Below are 16,936 nucleotides of genomic sequence, written 5' to 3' on the forward strand. Positions count from 1 at the left end.
ACATCAGATTTGGATCAATAAATGAGCTGTTTTATTGGGAGAAAATGAGGGCCTGTCCTAGTTGGGAAAGGCACAAAAAGCGTGTGTGTGTGCTTGCATACCACATACTGTACGCATCTATGTCTGGGGCTGAGTGTGTGCCTGCGAGGAAGAGATGGTTGGGGAAAAAAAAGGTAGTGGAGTAGGACTTGGAACGGGAACAAAATCAATCATAATCGCAGTGCGGATTACTCCAGCGCTGCATACTGAGCAGAGTTCGCTCTCTTTGTCCCTCTCTCTCTATCGCTCTGTATCTCACTCCCCCCACTCCCCCCCAAAATTGTCTCAGCCGGCGACTGCGGCAGGGTGACAAACTCCAATATATTCTCTACACCCCTCATTCGTTTTTCTGGACGGCTCCGTGCCCGGCGGTGGCATGTATGCTCAACCGGGCAGAGAGAAGAGGGCGATGGGAGTTAGGAAAAAAAATTAAAAAGGGATCTCTGTGGACCATTTAAGCGACGACCCGCAGGCTAAGTAGGGTTAATGAGCAGAGGGGGGAGAGGTAAGGAGGGTTCGTGATGCTTACCATAATTATCAAGGTTGCTGGTCCTATGAAACTCCAAATGAAGTAGGTGTCCAAGCGAAGCCAGCAACTGAAAGAGACAGAAATAAGGTGAGCAGTGAGGGGGATTTGAAGTAAGAGAGAGGAAGGGTGAATATGAGTTGAGTGGGCGGTTGGGGGGGATTTGAGGTTATAGCGCTATGCTCCTGCGCAGAGGATATATATCAAGTGGGAGTCTGAGAGTGACACAGAGGAATGGGTACTTCAAATCACAGATTGCCGCAAGTGGCCTAAAGAATTATGAGCATTGGAATTTGGAGGAAAGGGGAGCGTTCAGTGCCAGTGACAGCCATAACGACGTCCTTTCATTGCCAAAACATGTGCCCCATTCAAAGAGAGAAAAGTCACGAACACGTTATGGATAAACCCACGAAGGAAGGTTGGAAACTACCAGAGTTTAGTTCTTTTCTTGTTCCACTCTGATTAAATCGCCATTAAGGATGATAATATATGGAGATTCAATTAGTTCTCAATTGAATCCTAACTGTATCACTCCAAAGGAATTGGATTGACCTTGACCCCGACAGACACGGCCGCACGCGCGGTCCTTAAGCTCAACAAAGTGCCTTACGTGTTCGTGTTAAACCGCGGCGACTCCGTGCAGGACTGTTATAATTATGTCAATAATGAGATAAAGCTCTTTCCCGACCTCACACTTCACATCAAAACATTGCGGGAAGTCAATTCTCCTCTCGGCTGAAGAAAACCGAACACGGAGCAGGAGCAGAAGGTGACATCGCTCCTTAAAAATGGCAAAAGAAAAGATACAGGAAAAAAAAAAAACATGATTCATGACCTGTGGTTGAATTATTAATCTTTTAATCTCCGCCGCAGCAGCAGATAGACGGCTCCATTTTTGGCCACTGCAAAATTACAGTCCATACAGCACTGTTGTCATTCGGGCTGACAGGGAGGGGAAAATGGAAGCGGCGGAGAATTTGCTTCAAATACATTGAAGTTGGAGGTGAAAAATACATTTAAAAAAATGTTTTTTTTTGTTTTCTTATATGGAGCGAAGGCGATGTCAAAGTCCATTTTTATTTTTTCATCCAAACCCCCCCCCAAAATTGAGCATCTACAGTATTTACAGCAGTGCCCACAGACTTAGCTGCCACTTTGTGCGTATTTCTTTTTTTTTCCTGTCTGAAAAAAATTTAATAAATATATTTGCAGACAATACTTTGAAACGGGAGAAAATACTGTATAACAAGTGACAGGACAAAAATCGACTGCTCCTTTGCTATTACCGGGACTTGATATGTCTCCCCTTCGCTCGTATCAATGGATGCGACGAGGCATCACAGAAAAACACATATGGACAGATAAAGTGGCGAGCAAACAAAAGCCCAACAACACACGGAGAACTCTGGCAGCTCATCAAAGCGCACGCTCTGAATGACTCTGTTATAAATTAAACTGAAGCTTCCATTGTTCCTTTCGCCTTCTTCTTCAGATCATAGAAAGATTTAAAGACTCGGTAGGCGGCAAGAGCTGCAGGCTGTCATTTTGTTTTTTTCTTCCCTTTCCTCCTCTTACCTATCCTTCTCCACTTATGTCATGCTCGTGTTAGGCTTTTGGAGCAGTTTTATCTTCCCCTCCTGGTGTGCTAGTTTTTGCACTACTCCTACAGTAAGTGAGCAATAACAAACAAACACAAAAAAGTGCCGGTGCGTCATTAAAAAATAACCCATATTCATGCCAACAGCCTGCTCTGTTGCCACGCCGTCCTTAGAGTCAAGGAGCCTTACTCTTATTCCCCGCAGCAGGGACAGTGAGCCAATGACCAAACAGGTGAGAATGTGAGATACGTAGGCTAAGAAGATGAGTCAAATCATCTCTTCAGTGTGAAGTTCTGCAGCACTTTTTGCCTCAAAGAGTGATCTTTAACTTTCTGGAGTCAACAGACCTCCCACCGCGTCCAAATCACATGACCTACTTAAAATAAGCTTAACTAAAATAAGCAGCTGAGCTAAACTATGTACCAGTTCTGAATCCTAACAGTGCAGTTATGTAGTTTTTATATGCAATTTGATGCATAGAAGAACCACAAAAACAGATAAAATCGACAAAATAACCAACACTTATGTTGCCTACATTGTGGACACGTTACGCTAAATACTAAAGAAACTCTTTACATATTTTAAGATTTGATAATGAAACCATTAAACCAGGGGTGTCGAACTCCAGGCCTCGAGAGCCGGTGTCCTGCAGGTTTTACATGTGTCCTTGATCCAACACAGCTGATTTAAATGGCTAAATGACCTCCTCAACATGTCTTGAAGTTCTCCAGAAGCCTGATAATGAACTAGTGTGTTGACCCAGGGTGAGATCTAAAGCCTGCAGGACACCGGCCCTCGAGGCCTGGAGTTCGACACCCCTGTGTTAAACTATTTCAAATAATACATATAAAAGCAAAACTGTTCTGAATCAGACAGTGTTATGTTTTAGATCATCTCAACAGATATTTGGGATTCAAATATTTGTTTTAATTTGATATTAAAGAGCACCGTTTGCTACCAGTTGGTTGGTGTTAATGGGGTTAGCTTATTTTCACTTTGATGCCACAAATTTAGGCCTGCAGTATCGAGCTATCAAGAAACTAACTTTTCTATTTTTTTTTAAAAAAAAGGTACCTCATGAAGACGTGCAATTTTCTTTGAGAAAAAAATACAGAAACTCATGTAGGGGAGTTTACTTTGTGCCGTCGATGTTATGTAAGCTGCCTTTGGCTGCAGATGGATTTGCATGTTTGCCACACGTTATACAATGGATACCCTTCCTGATGCAATCCTCCCAATTATCTAGCCTTGGAATGGCAGTGGGAGTACATTAGCTTGCGACTCTCTGATTTTCAGATTTAAATCGCTGGTCTTTTGCACGCAAGGCGTATCATCTGCTACACCACAGAGCTCCTCGTATGGTCCATGTTAAGTACATATAACAAAGTCTGGACTTCTTTAAGTTGCTTGAAGACGTTTCACCTCTCATCCGAGAAGCTTCTTCAGTTCTAGGGTCAAATGGTGGAGAGCTGACCCAAGAACTGAAGAAGCTTCTTGGATGAGAGGTGAAACGTCTTTAAGCAACCTAAAGAAGTCCAGACGCTTTTCTTTCCAATCTCTTTAGACTACGATGACCTGGATGACTGAGAACCTTCACAGACTTAGCAAAGTCTAAATTACAGTGCCATGCAAACCCTTCCAGATCCAATTCTAGGTAAGCTAGCCTCATGTACCTTTTTCACTGACAGTGTTAATAACACGTCTAAAAATATTAGCTGAAATAATTAATAATAAAGGCACTGGATTAGGCCATATTTGAGGCCAAATTAAACAGCTGAAGAATGGTAAATGGCCTGTATTTGTATAGCGCTTTACTAGTCCCTAAGGACCCAAAGCGCTTTACACACCCAGACATCCACCCATTCACACACTGGTGATGGCAAGCTACAGTGTAGCCACAGCCAACCTGGGGCGCACTGACAAAGGCGAGGCTGCCGAACACTGGCGCCATCGGGGCCTCTGACCACCACCAATAGGCAACGGGTGAAGTGTCTTGCCCAAGGACACAACGACCGAGACTGTCCAAGCCGGGGCTCGAACCGGCAACATTCCGATTATAAGGCGAACTCCCAACTCTTGAGTCACGATCGCCCCTGGAGAAGACTCCACAAGGGCCCGCTCACGATGTTTAACCTTTTTTCTGCACGTCCAATGGGATGACAACGATTAACCAACTACTGTATGTAGATTACTGAATTACTTTAAGCACTGAGTCTACCCCTTAAATTTCGAGGTGGTGTGATGTATTACTTTCATTAAACTGGAGAAATCACACAGGCTCGTGTCCTTATTTGCTGACCATTAAAGCAGCCACACTGGACGAGACGAGGGTTAACGTCTTGCTCAAGGGCACATTTGGAGAGTAATTGCTCAAGTAGCTGGATGAAAACCCTCCTCAGATCAGCGTTTCCTTTTCAATCTTGGACAGCTAGAATTCAAAAGCTAGCCTGACCTTCAGGCTGCTGTAGCGCTTTTTTTTTTTTCATGTGTTGAGATAATATGAATCACTCGAGATCGCTTCATTCATCTGCGGCGCCTGGTTCACCGCAACTTGTTGGATATCTCAACTCAAACGACACCACCCACGATAACACCACCGCGGTACCAAAAATCAATTTGCAGCAGGACCACGCGCCGTCCCCCACCTCCTGATCTTCACCACGTGTCACGCCTCGTCCCTTCCCCTCATCCTTCAATGGCTGCGTATAATTGTTCCACCGGTGGCAGGCTTTAATTATTCACATGATGCCAAGGCTCAGGCGGTGGCAGCTATCGCCTCATCCATCACTAAGAACTATTGCTCCGCCAATCTACAAATGCTCCGTCTACCAGTTGCTTATGTGTGGAAGCCTATGTGTGCGAGCTGTTTATGATAAACATCAGAGAAGCAAACTGCTGATGCTGGTCTTCATTATTTTCAGATCGGTTTGAGATTAACTGAGAGGAATGGAGAGTGATCCTCCGCTTGGCACTGCTTTATAGACCGTGCTGCATTTCAGAGAGAAGAGCCAGGGAACCATATCTTCTGCAGCTCGTGTAGGAAAACACAAAACGGCAGTCTCTGTCACTCCTCATTATTTTGTTAATCTCCTCTCTCTCTGCCAGTCTCCATGTTCGCACTCCCTCTCCCCTCCCCGCCGAACCTTTCTCGTCCTCTTTGGTAATTTCGCTTAAGACGCCAACTACAACAGCTCGGCGTTTGCTCGGCTGAACTTTCCCAGAGTTAGCATTTTTCACTGTCAAAACAACGTCCATTCAGCAAAAAAAGGGGAAACGCAGTCAGCTTAAGTAACAGCTGAAGGATGAGTGATAGCTATTGGAGTGTCATCTGTGAGATTATTAAAGCTCTTCAAACCAGCGCAAACACACACAAGGTGCTAGCAGTGTTTTTCATCACAGTCAGTCTCCTTATATAGCGCTTTCATCGTTTCTTCAGGTTAGTGTTACCACGGTATTGGATCCAACATGCTGCATGAACATGTGGAAATGTTCTATATTGTGGGTTTTCACCTAGAAAAAGTTGGGGGAGTCACAACAGATACAATAATTCACAAAAGGAAGTGACAAAAAATGATGCATAGATAAAAAGAAATAAAAAAATATCCCAAGGCTTTGATCCTTGGTATAGAAAATTGGCTTTTGATAGAGCCTTCTTGATGGAAAAGCCATCAAGAAGATCAGAGGCCCTGATATAAGCATTTTGGCCAGCTTCATCTAGTTTTTTTTTTCCTCCTTTGGAGCCACATATTTGGAAGAGAGGATGGAGTTAGCAGCTAAGGCTGCCAAGCTTGGTTAGCAAGACATACCTGTTAATCAGTGCAAGTCAAAGACTTAAAATAACATTTCACTCACTTTTGGAGGGGCTGTTAGTAGATTTAACCGTCCAGCAGGCTACATCTAAAAGGCTTCAAAAGCCAACAACACCAGAAAATATCTCTTTGTGTCTGTGCGGGGTTTCTCTGGGTGGCCCTGCCTCCTCTCACAATGGCAATTTTATTTATATAGGGCATTTCATTATATGTAAACTCATATAATGTAAACTATTTAAAAGCTTAACACAGAAGATAAACATAAAAACTACTGCATAAGAGCCACTGAGTGCAGGCCTGTGTGAACAAGAAGGTCTGTATTTGAATGTTGGCAGAGGTGTAATTGATCTCAGGTCAGCAGCTTGTTTTAAAGAACAGGACCACTGATGACCTGAGAGGTCAAACAGCGAACTTCAAGAATGTGGTGGAGGGGCAGAGAAGTCCAAATACATGCAGTTAGTGGGGTTTGGTTAACTGGTGATTCATATAGGTTTGATTTTGAGTTGTCTGTCTCTGTGTGTTAGCATGCGACAGAGTGGCAACCGGTCCGGGGCATTCGCCCTATGCCAGCTGGGATAGGCTCCGCTGGATTGGCTTGGATAAGCGGGAGAAACAAGAGGAGGATAGATGGAAATACTTACTGCACATGATATACACCCGTCATATTATGGAGGAAATTAGCTATAGAGCTCAAACCCATTTTGTGTATGATGTAAATGTCAAGTTCTGCATTTTATGGGTTGAGTAACTTTGGAAACGACACTTTTTGGCTTCATTTTTCAGCCCCAGAGGTTTTACGGCTTGGAAAACACTCAAATCTGACATTCCTCTAGTGTAAAAATGAGTCTTTGTATTAAGAACTGCAGTAGTTTTAAAGCTTAACATTAAATAAAATTACAAAATACACTAATCTGGATGTGTAATGGGTTTTATTTTTATATTGATTTTATCCCCAGAAAGACCTGCAGAATATTGCCCTCTCTTAGAAGCTGCCCATATACAATAAATGATTAAATCCAAGCAAGAGTATTTTCCATTATAGTCTTAAAAAGATGTCAAAATATTATCTTTGTGGGAATTTCGTAAAGAAAGAAAATCAAATTCAATTCACAGTTTTGCTCACACGCTCGCTCCACATGTACTCACACTCGATCAGTGCCGTAGCTGCGGTAGTCCACCGCAGCTGAAACGGCCACAATTAGCGCTGGGACCCCGTAGCCCACCAGATAGAAGTAGCGTCGCCGTGAGTGCTCGCTCTCAAACACCTCCACCAGCATGATGTAGAGCTGCACGCCCTCTAGGAACATCCACGTGAACGCTGCCAGGAAGAAGAAGTGGAGGAGGGCGGCGAAAACAGCACACGCAATCTGGAAAGGTTTAGTGGTGACAGAGAGAAAGAGAGAGCGGTAAATAGGGAATGGAAAAAAACTAAACAAAACAAAAAAACAGACAAGCTTCACTCGCTCTTGGCCGTTTCACCAATTGCCTGAAAGATTTAAATGTCACGCTGCAAGGCACGGCAACTGTGGCAAGGTGTGCCGGCAACCGAGCAGCGTTTTTTGACCTCTCCGTGCTCGTGCCTTTCTAACAATTAGCATTGCTAAGCTTTGTTTGGCTGAAGTGACTGGATGTTTGCCTGTGTGACTGGCAGAGGAAACGCTGCAGCTACTGAGCCCATGTGCTCTTGTTTGCTGCAGCTGGCATGGATGAAAGAGAGATATGAGGGAGTGAAGTCAGCAGTCCAAGAGCCATTTGAAGCAACGCTACGGCCAGGTACGAGCAGATAATGTGCTTCCAAACTTTCCGAGCTGACAAGAGAGCTGTCCGGACCAGATGTGGAAGGCATAGATTGTCATTCGCATGTATGCACACGCCCACGCGCTTCTTAACAATAATAAGATACAGTACTTACATGGACTCATCTAATTATTGGCACAGTTGACCATAACTAGTGTATTTTGTCACTGAAATGGATTCAATTAAATTACTAAAAGGTTGAGTGGACATTAATTGCAGTCCAGGAGAGCGATCTTACAGCTGAGTTGTGAATCATGCCCATAAAATGTTATAGAAGCAGGAGGGCTAAAAGCATTATCTTCAACTTCACAGGGAGTTAAGCTAAACCAGGAGGCTTATTTTAGTTCTGATAGTTTTAATGATATTTAAAGAGCAAAATATCAATCTGCTTTGATTGCTTGAGGCTAGAAGTAAAGGCACTTCCTTTCTTTCTCTGCGAGACATCATCATTTTTCTGCACTTGTAACCCAGCCGTGAACTAGCATGGGAGGACGGGCTATTATGATATAAACAATGACAATAAATAGATCAAATTATTACGAAGACTGTTTGCAATAATGTGCATTCCAGTGTCTGTGCCCCAGGAACGCAAAGCTAACTGTGTACTCTGCCTCATTAGCAAGTAGAAATGCCGTGATTGTGAGAAGCTGTGGGAGGAAATTAAAAAAAAAATCCCTCTGCCAACCTGTACACATGTAATGACTCTGCATTTGTCTCCCGTATGAGTGTCGAGCACACACACACACACACACACACACACTTGAAGATGACTGTACAGTGACAGCAAGCCTCCACCTGCTACCCCAGCTGAGCTCTTGAGGAAAGTAATGCCATCCAAACTACAGTTATTATACTAGGAGGAGGTTTAGTGCATTGAACAGCTTAATCCAGATTAGTCTGAAGTGTTTGCAAATTGAAAAACTGCAACAGGAGGCTGGTTGTGGGGGTGAATGGATGAATTCACGCTGGCGAATGCATATAATATAACAGCGATCGAGATATGAGAATGTGACAGCGAGTTGGCAGGTGTTGCTGTGCGAGTATGTGAGTGCACTTTCAAGTATGTGTTTGCTTCGGCACAACCATAGGTGGGAACATTTGTTGAATAAGAAGCATCCGATTCTTTTATTTCGCTGTTTCGTCTCACCGAGCCCGGCAGAGGCGGAAGAGTCCGCGGTCACTGACACTCGCTGGGAAGCACCACTCACAGCGCAGCAGGACGCCAAAGGTTATATTTTCTCAAAACATTTTAGGCTCTTAAAACTGGGAAGAAGATAGTGGACGTACCTCACCGGCTCCGGTTATACAGTAAAAAGAGTGGCTTTTAGCTGTTTGAATCACTTCTACCTGAATGCCTCCACGGACTAGGAGATGGCAGACACATTCGCATCGGGCAGGTTTTCCACTTTTAAAGGTACGTCTATGGGCATATTTAAAACCGATAAACTGAGGAAACTGGTTTCAGTGTTTGAGGAATTAGATGACCTTTTGTTCATAAGAAATTCTGGGAACAACAACACCAACAGTCATTTCAGCGTGCTTTATACTATAAGGCAAATACTCCAGAGAAAGCACTTGGCGACAGGTGGGGAGGAAGAACTCCCCTTTAACAGGAAGAGACATCTAAGAGAACAAGAATGAGGGAAGAGCAGGCATTTGATGTTGCACCTCAGTGCTTCAGTGATAATGTGAAGTATCAGTCGTAAGAGTTCATGTCCGCAGAAACACACTGGCTTTGAGCCACCCTTCATTTCTTTATATTTTACAAGGAAAATGGGAAATGGCTGAAGTGACTTATTGAAACATACATGGAAATACAATATACAAGGCAAAAGCAGAGTCTGTAACTCTATAAAGCCTGAAAGTCAATATCTGGTATGGCTCACCTTTATTCTTCAACAGAGAAGGAAAACTATTAGTCAAGCTTTATTGATATTTCTTTAAGTAGACTTCAGGAATAGTTCTCCAGGCTCCTTGAAGGTCAAAGCTCTTCTTTGGATGTTGGCTGCATTTCTTCTGTTGTCTGTCAAAATGATCCCACACTGCTTCAATAATGTTGAGGTCCAGGCTATGGGGAGGCCAATCCATGACTGATAGATGTATCAGTCATAGTTCCAGAGATAGTTCCAGTTTCTATCCAGGTATGCATTTCCTGCATTGGCTGTGTTTTTAGGATCAGTTCGAGATGATCCCAAAATTTTGGGATGCTTTCCAGATAGCATTTTAAGTTCCAGATGGATTTCTACATTCATAATTCTATTAGTTTTTTTATAAGATGCCTAACAACACTGACTGAAATCATAACAGAGCCTACATCTTGTTTCACACATGTATCTATGATACAAAACCTCTCCTGAAATCCTCAGGAGGGTCAGATGCATCTCTCAGGCCCTCTTCATCAACTGTTCATCAACTGATAGTTTTTTTTAGGCCTGCCACTTCTTATTTTGGCCTGACCAAGTGGTGGAAAAACCTTTAAATACCCTCAGAAAGTCAGGCGAAATATTGTTCAGAAATTAGGGGTGGCTCAAGACCTTTGCAGAGTACTGTTGCTACCTGTGCTTGGCTATTAACAAAACTTGTCGCTTACAGTGTGAACACTGGAAATTTGAACAGAATGATAATTATGTACAAGATGAATAAAATCCTCCCATCATCACACCAGCAGCTTGTTTGTCAGAATTCAACGTCATTGCTCACTTATTACACAAAACATAACTATCGATTATTAACATTTTGAAATATCTTATATTGATCATTGACGCGCCCTAGATTGATCTGCATTCCAACTGCGAGCACACAACAAAGAAATAAAGCAACATTGTGATAATCTTACCGGCTGGTCACCCCGATTTATCCCCACCAGAAAGAGGGACTCGGCAATGAACAGACTGATGCACAGGTTTTTATGGATGGTGTTGCGATCGCTCTGGAGGCCACGGAAGAAGCAGAAGGTGAAAAGGCTGATGAGCAGGCAGACCAGAGACAGGAGGATGCCAACCCAAGTAATGACGTCTAGAAGCATTTCGTGAACAGGGTCGGTGTTCTGCAACAAAAGTGATGAGAGAAACCGATCAGCCAAGGCCAGTCCACTGTTGGTCATGTCATCAAAGAAAAAAAACAACACAAAACAAAGAAATTGAGTTATTTTTCATCTTCTGGAGAAGCATTTTGATGTTTGACAAGACCGCTTCTTTTATATCGATAGAAACTTTACTGGTAAAGGCAAGACAAAAAAAATCTGTGGTAAAAATAACAACAATAACCATGAATACCAGCGACAATCCTGAAGCTTTTATTTTCATTATTGTTTCGTGGGGTAAAGTGCATTCACTCCACCAGCCAATAAACCACTACCCACAAGCCACAGGTGGCAGGAATGAATCATGAATTAGTCAGTGTGAATCAATTTAAAATGCCCCCCTGTTGTTTCATTTTGGTCGGGCAACAAAGTGAAACAAAGTGAGCCGCGCAAAGGGCCACAGGTGTCTTAGACCAGCACAACAGGAATTCAATCAAACCACTACATGGTCAATGACTTTCACTGTTGCTTTTAGATAATTTTCCCTTTTCAGAAAGTAATTTGCCACCACAGCCAGTTTTGGGCACTAAAAAGCCGTTTGCTGACAGTAAATTCAGGCTTTAGCGGTAGAGATAAGAATCAACAGTTATTCTCCTGTAGTCACAAAAGGGAATTTACATCAGCCCATAAAAGGCAAGTGCACATAAAGGATGATTGGACAGGAGTAGGAAAAGGCAAAGTCGACTAAAACAGCAGAATCTGCAGGATGGTGGACTTATTTGGTCTCAGCTAGAACCCGACATGAGGAACCAAAAACCCCAAACAAACCGGTGATGCCTCAAACACTTCTCAATAACGTCCCAACCGTTGCATTTATTTAATTTATTTCCACATAGAGTCGGCGGTAAGACCTGACACACTGAAACATTTAGCTGAAAGTTAGCTAAACGTAATGGACAAATGGCTAAAACAGCTAACGGCAGAGGAACATTATCTTATTTCATTCCAAACTCTGTTCACTGGCATTTCATTTCAATTATAACCATCTACTAAGAGTGAAAGCTAAATAATGTACCATTCAAAATCCCATTAAACAGACTCAATTGAAACATAATGGTCAGTGCTAATAAAAGCATGCTAACAAGGCCGATGGGCCTTGGAGCAATGTTGTGAGCCGTGGCTCAAAAGATACAGCATCTAACAAAGCCCGCATCAGTGATTTCCAGTGCAATCCCATCTGGAATCAGGAGAAGGAAAATGCCATTATTCTGATAACTCCGCTACCAGCGAGGAGAAGCAGACTTTCCAAAAACAGACACCATCTATATGTAAAGCGTGTGGTTCACAGAGCAACATCTTGATTTAATAACTAAACATAATTACTGCATCAAAACATAACGATCAGCTACTGCGGCTTCCATATTTCCCGAAGGGATTGTCCTCTTTCTCGGGACTGCTGGGCATTGATTCAAAAATAAATAGAGGAGGGGGGAGGGGATAAAGTGCAAGTTTGAAAGGTGGGCTGTTAATTTAAAAGAAATCTGCCAACCTCACAGCCGGCTGTCGCTCCTGACGGGGGTCAAAAAAATGTCTGGGTGGAACTTTTGAGTCTTGACTTAAGGATTACGTCTGAATGCTAATGAAGATCAAACAGGCATTATTTTAAATGTCACTTACATTTAATGGCAGACGGTAAATTTGCATTGATGGGCTGTTAACAAGACCACAACTAAAAACTAAGCCAACTGTGCAAGCACTGACATTGTATATAACCGCCTAGTTGTCTGTTATCAAAGGCTGTGCATGCATACATTGGCCTGCAGCAACTAAACATACGACTTCGAGCTACAGCGCAGCAAGTAAATATTTGCATACACTGAGCAATCACAATACAAGAGGCATATGCCTAATACGTCTCTCAGATGAGTCTCAAAATCAAACTTTTCGAGCACGGTCAGCAGAAGAGTTCGAGCCAGGATGGGGGTGACAGACCATCTTCTGAGTCAGGTAAGGCTGAGGAATCTTAGGTGATGCAGAATCACAAAGAAGCCTTGTTTAGTAGCAGCTCAGCTAATACTAGCAGAGAGGGGAACAGATGCTGATCATTAACAGGCTCTGGTACAATAACAGCCGCAGTGCTCCTTGAGTCTGGGGAGAGCGCTCTTTTGATTTTCCTGCCTGATGAGCCGTTGTGTATATGTTGGAGGGGTGGATTGAGGGAGGAGGGGGACCGGCAAGATGTTGTATAGAGGAGATGTGTATGTGTGCGTATGAAGCTAAGGCTGATTTCCTTATACTTTAGAAGGATGCTTATGCAGAAGGTGTCAACAGATGCCGATGTTTGCGCTTGCATGCTCTGCGGTGTGCGGTGCGTGTGACACATTAGTCTTGTTTTCAGCCCTATGTGCGACAGAGCCGTTGATGCAGTGGGTGGTACCGGCCATGTTGCATTGCGAGAGGACCCCGAGGTCTCCTGGGCTAGCTGGCTGTGCAGCGACTGCAGCCTCTATCCATCACAATCTCACCTTCAATTGAAGAAGGGCCCGGTCAGAGAGAAAGAAACAGCAAAGGAAGAAGAGAGAAAAAGAGACAAAGCTATAGAAACAGAGAGTAGGAGCAGGGAATGTATCTACACCTGGGTGATGGATTTACTGCGGGATGATTTCTTTGTTCTGGGAGGTGGATGATGACTGAGACGTCGCCAAACACAATGTCTCTGCTGAAAAGTTCCTTTTACTGCAGGTGGAGGGGGGGTCTGCCCAGGCAGGGTGGCAAATGATGTGATCTACAGTGCCTCTGCGCCTAGCCTTACAACAACAAGCCGGCTTGATGGGACTCCATGTAAGGGTCTCTAAAGTGGGCAGACGTAATTTACTCTGAAATTTACTCACTGTGGCGCAAGGGCGGCCCGGTCGTACGGTGTCCATGTTACTTAGCAGGGCGACGCACATTTGTGCACATTCGATTTGTCCTCCAATGTTTTTCTGTCCCACATTTCTCTTTTATTTCTTAAACACATACGCTTTTTTCATTCCAGACAGACGCCCGGGTGCGCACAACACAAAATAAGGTTTGTGGGAGCTCTAGCAGTGTTACAAGAAAGAGCACGCACAACAATGCATTGGTAATAATGGCTGAGCCGTCTTGACGTCACATCACATGCGCTTAATTATGATGACATAATAAGGAGTGTTTCTTGTTCCCTCACATTTTTTACCCTCTGGGTTTTTATACACCGCTTTGTATTTAATCATTAGTTATTCTTCTCTGACTCTTTTCCACAGTGTGTCTTGAGTCCTGTCTCCCTCCCCTCACCCCTAAACTACTCGTGGCAGATAGCTGCCCCTCCCTGAGGCTGGTTTTTCTGGAGGTTTCTACCTGTTAAAATTGAGTTCTTCCTTCCCACTGTTGCCAAGTGCTTGCTCAAAGGGTTTGCTTGATTTTTAGTTTTCTCTCTGTGTTATTGCAGGGTCTTTACCTCACAATATAAAGTGCCCGGAAGGGACTGTGGTTGTGATTTTACGCTATATAAATAAAACTGAATTGAATCCTGTGTCAAAAGCCGGAAACCAGCCTCTGAAATGATGTGGAGGAGGTAAGGAGCAGTGACAAGAGCAGAGTGTCAATCCTTCATACCTCAAATAACCGCTCTTACTGTGGGGCCACGAAGCCAATCCAATTAAAATGCATAAATCTTCCCATATGCCTCCAGAGCTGGGCTCTGACTCATGAAACGCAGTCAGGCAGGGCAGACAGTTGCGCTATGGGGTAGTGGCCCCACTGCGGGGAGTCATGTGACAAGTTCACCTACGGTATGACCAAGGATTTATGATCTGCACGGGGATGAGAAACAGTTGCGGAGAGGGCACATGAATCAGGGCTCTCGGCAAATTCGTCACATTTAAAAGGGCCGGGAGAGAGAGAGGGGGAGAGAGATTCCGGCTCGCGTAGCGGGAGTTGACATTCAGCACATGCACCGAATGTCACACTGTGTTCTAGGCTACAATAACTATGATATAACGTCCAAGCGTGACTTTGAGTTGCTATGGAAGTTAACATGGTTTCTCTCCTCTCCATCTGCGCCGTAAACATATAAATAGATTTATTTTGAACCACTGCTCTCTTGTACAGTGCTGTACCATACTTTCTTTGCGCCATAAAATACACGGCGAACCTTGGCTGCATCATCATAGTTACTGTCTGATGGTGTAAGCATGGAGATGTTCTATAATGACAGTGATGAATGTTGCCTAAATATCACCCTCTCCATCATCCAGTGGGATGTGTCACTGATTTATACTTACTGGTCTGTTGGGAATAGTGGCACTTACTACTATCTCAATGGCTCACACGGGCTTATCTTAGCACATACATTTACTACGCAAATAATGGCCTACAGGTCTATATTCTTTGAGCTGGGGTGTTTAAGCGTATATTAAAAAACTTCTGATTTTGCATTTACCACTAGCAAGCAGATGGTTACATATTAGCATAGCGAGTATGGGGGATGAGCGTTAAATTTACCCTTAAGCAGAAGTTAATGTGACTGTTCCTGATTGGCAGAGACAAATGCAGTCATATGGCAGGAAAAATACTGAACATGGACCAAACTTCAGTCAAGAGAATACCTGAGTCCAGGGGTGTCGAACTCCAGGTCTCGGGGGCCGGTGTCCTGCAGGTTTTAGATCTTACCCTGGGTCAACACACCTGAATCAAATGATTAGTTCATTACCAGGCCTCCGGGAACTTCAAGACATTCTGTTTGGCGACGTCTCAGTCATCATCCACCTCCCAGAACTTCAAGACATGTTGAGGGGGCAATTTAGCTATTTAAATCAGCTGTGTTGGATCGAGGACGCATCTAAAACCTGCCTGGAGTTCGACACCGCCGGTCTCGGGTGTTCTGTAGACTCAAGTTTGGTCGATGTTTAGGGTTTTTCCTGCCATATGACTGCATTTGTCTCTGGCCATCAGGAACTTCTGAGACTATCCATCCAGACAGTCTCAGATAGTCTCCATCCAGAACGCCTGAGACGATCCATCCAGAGCACAAGGTTAGTCATTAATCTGCTGCTGCATGGTTTGGATAACTCACTACCATTGAACTCTTAATTAGCCTCAGAGTGACTCTTTTCTTAAGCATTTAAATATTTGGTGTCAGGTAAACTTTGAGCCCATTGGCTGCAGTTACGTCATAAGGTTTTAAAAACTGAGCTTAAAGATGTGTAGCACATGGACAGGGCTAATAAAAAGTCAGTTTTCAGGGGCTTGTTTATATTAACTAAAATAAGATACAGAGCACTACAACACACTAAAGAGCTAACAGCCTTAATGAACGCAGTAGGAGCTTGGAGTCAGAAGCAGGTTGATACGTCATCGCTTAGCAAGCGGAGGAGGAAATCTTCAAAAATATGTATAAAGCAGATTCTGATGAAACAGGGGTGTCCAAGCTCAGCGCTCCTATGAGAAACAGCTAAACCCTGTCTTCTTTATGAAGTTGAGTAGAATGAATTTGTTAATTGCGGTGAATGTCTTGAGGCTCAGTAAGGGTTACATCTCGAGGGTAGAGTCATCCTTGCAAAGTCTCATCAAAGTAAACTCATTTGCGTCAATTCCTCCAAAAGCTTTTCTGCAATCGTTCTGAAAAGATACAAGAGACGCGTAATCTCTCACACGCAGACGCCGTCTGTGAGAACGCTTTTAATTTGTTTATGTGGCCAATGGCGTTTCTCTGCTCTGATTGCAGAGTCAGACAAAGGAATCAGCTCTGTGGCTAGATAGACCCAAATTAGCAAACTTAAGTGGTAGCGCATATAGCACTGACAGCGCTCGATGCCCTTGTGATAATCTTAGTCGCAGCTACCCGTTTCTCCCATTTCTGACATATACGGTGCGTGTTAACTCCTTAAATCACGGGGGCCTTAATTTAGTTCATTGAGGAGAGCTCATTTGGAAGAACTGAACATGATTTATTAAGACAGAGAAATTAATTAATCTATTTAGCGATTAGACTCCGATGACCCATCGTGGCAGAACAGAAACCCAACGGTGACTGGAATTAGGGCACTTGGATTGGTCTAGACGCTGGTGGTGGTGAAGATGGAGATGGAAGTTTGGATGAGTGACATTGGTTAAATGGAGATTG

At 43.6% G+C, this 16,936-nt stretch overlaps 1 protein-coding gene across 14 annotated transcripts in view; it reads right to left on the reverse strand.

Annotated features, from left to right (window-relative positions):
• The window catches only part of LOC134624900 (adhesion G protein-coupled receptor L3-like), a 265,399-nt gene that overhangs the window by 30,703 nt on the left and 217,760 nt on the right, over window positions 1-16,936 (reverse strand). For all 14 annotated transcript variants that reach the window (XM_063470031.1, XM_063470027.1, XM_063470024.1 and 11 more), the window contains 3 exons: window positions 10,606-10,815; window positions 7,119-7,339; window positions 569-635 (listed from right to left, as the gene is read on the reverse strand). In XM_063470031.1, the coding sequence (XP_063326101.1) occupies window positions 569-635; window positions 7,119-7,339; window positions 10,606-10,815 (498 nt within the window). The remainder of the gene's footprint in view (window positions 1-568; window positions 636-7,118; window positions 7,340-10,605; window positions 10,816-16,936) is intronic.

Source organism: Pelmatolapia mariae, linkage group LG3_W (genome assembly GCF_036321145.2).
Source record: "Pelmatolapia mariae isolate MD_Pm_ZW linkage group LG3_W, Pm_UMD_F_2, whole genome shotgun sequence".
NCBI lineage: Eukaryota > Metazoa > Chordata > Actinopteri > Cichliformes > Cichlidae > Pelmatolapia > Pelmatolapia mariae.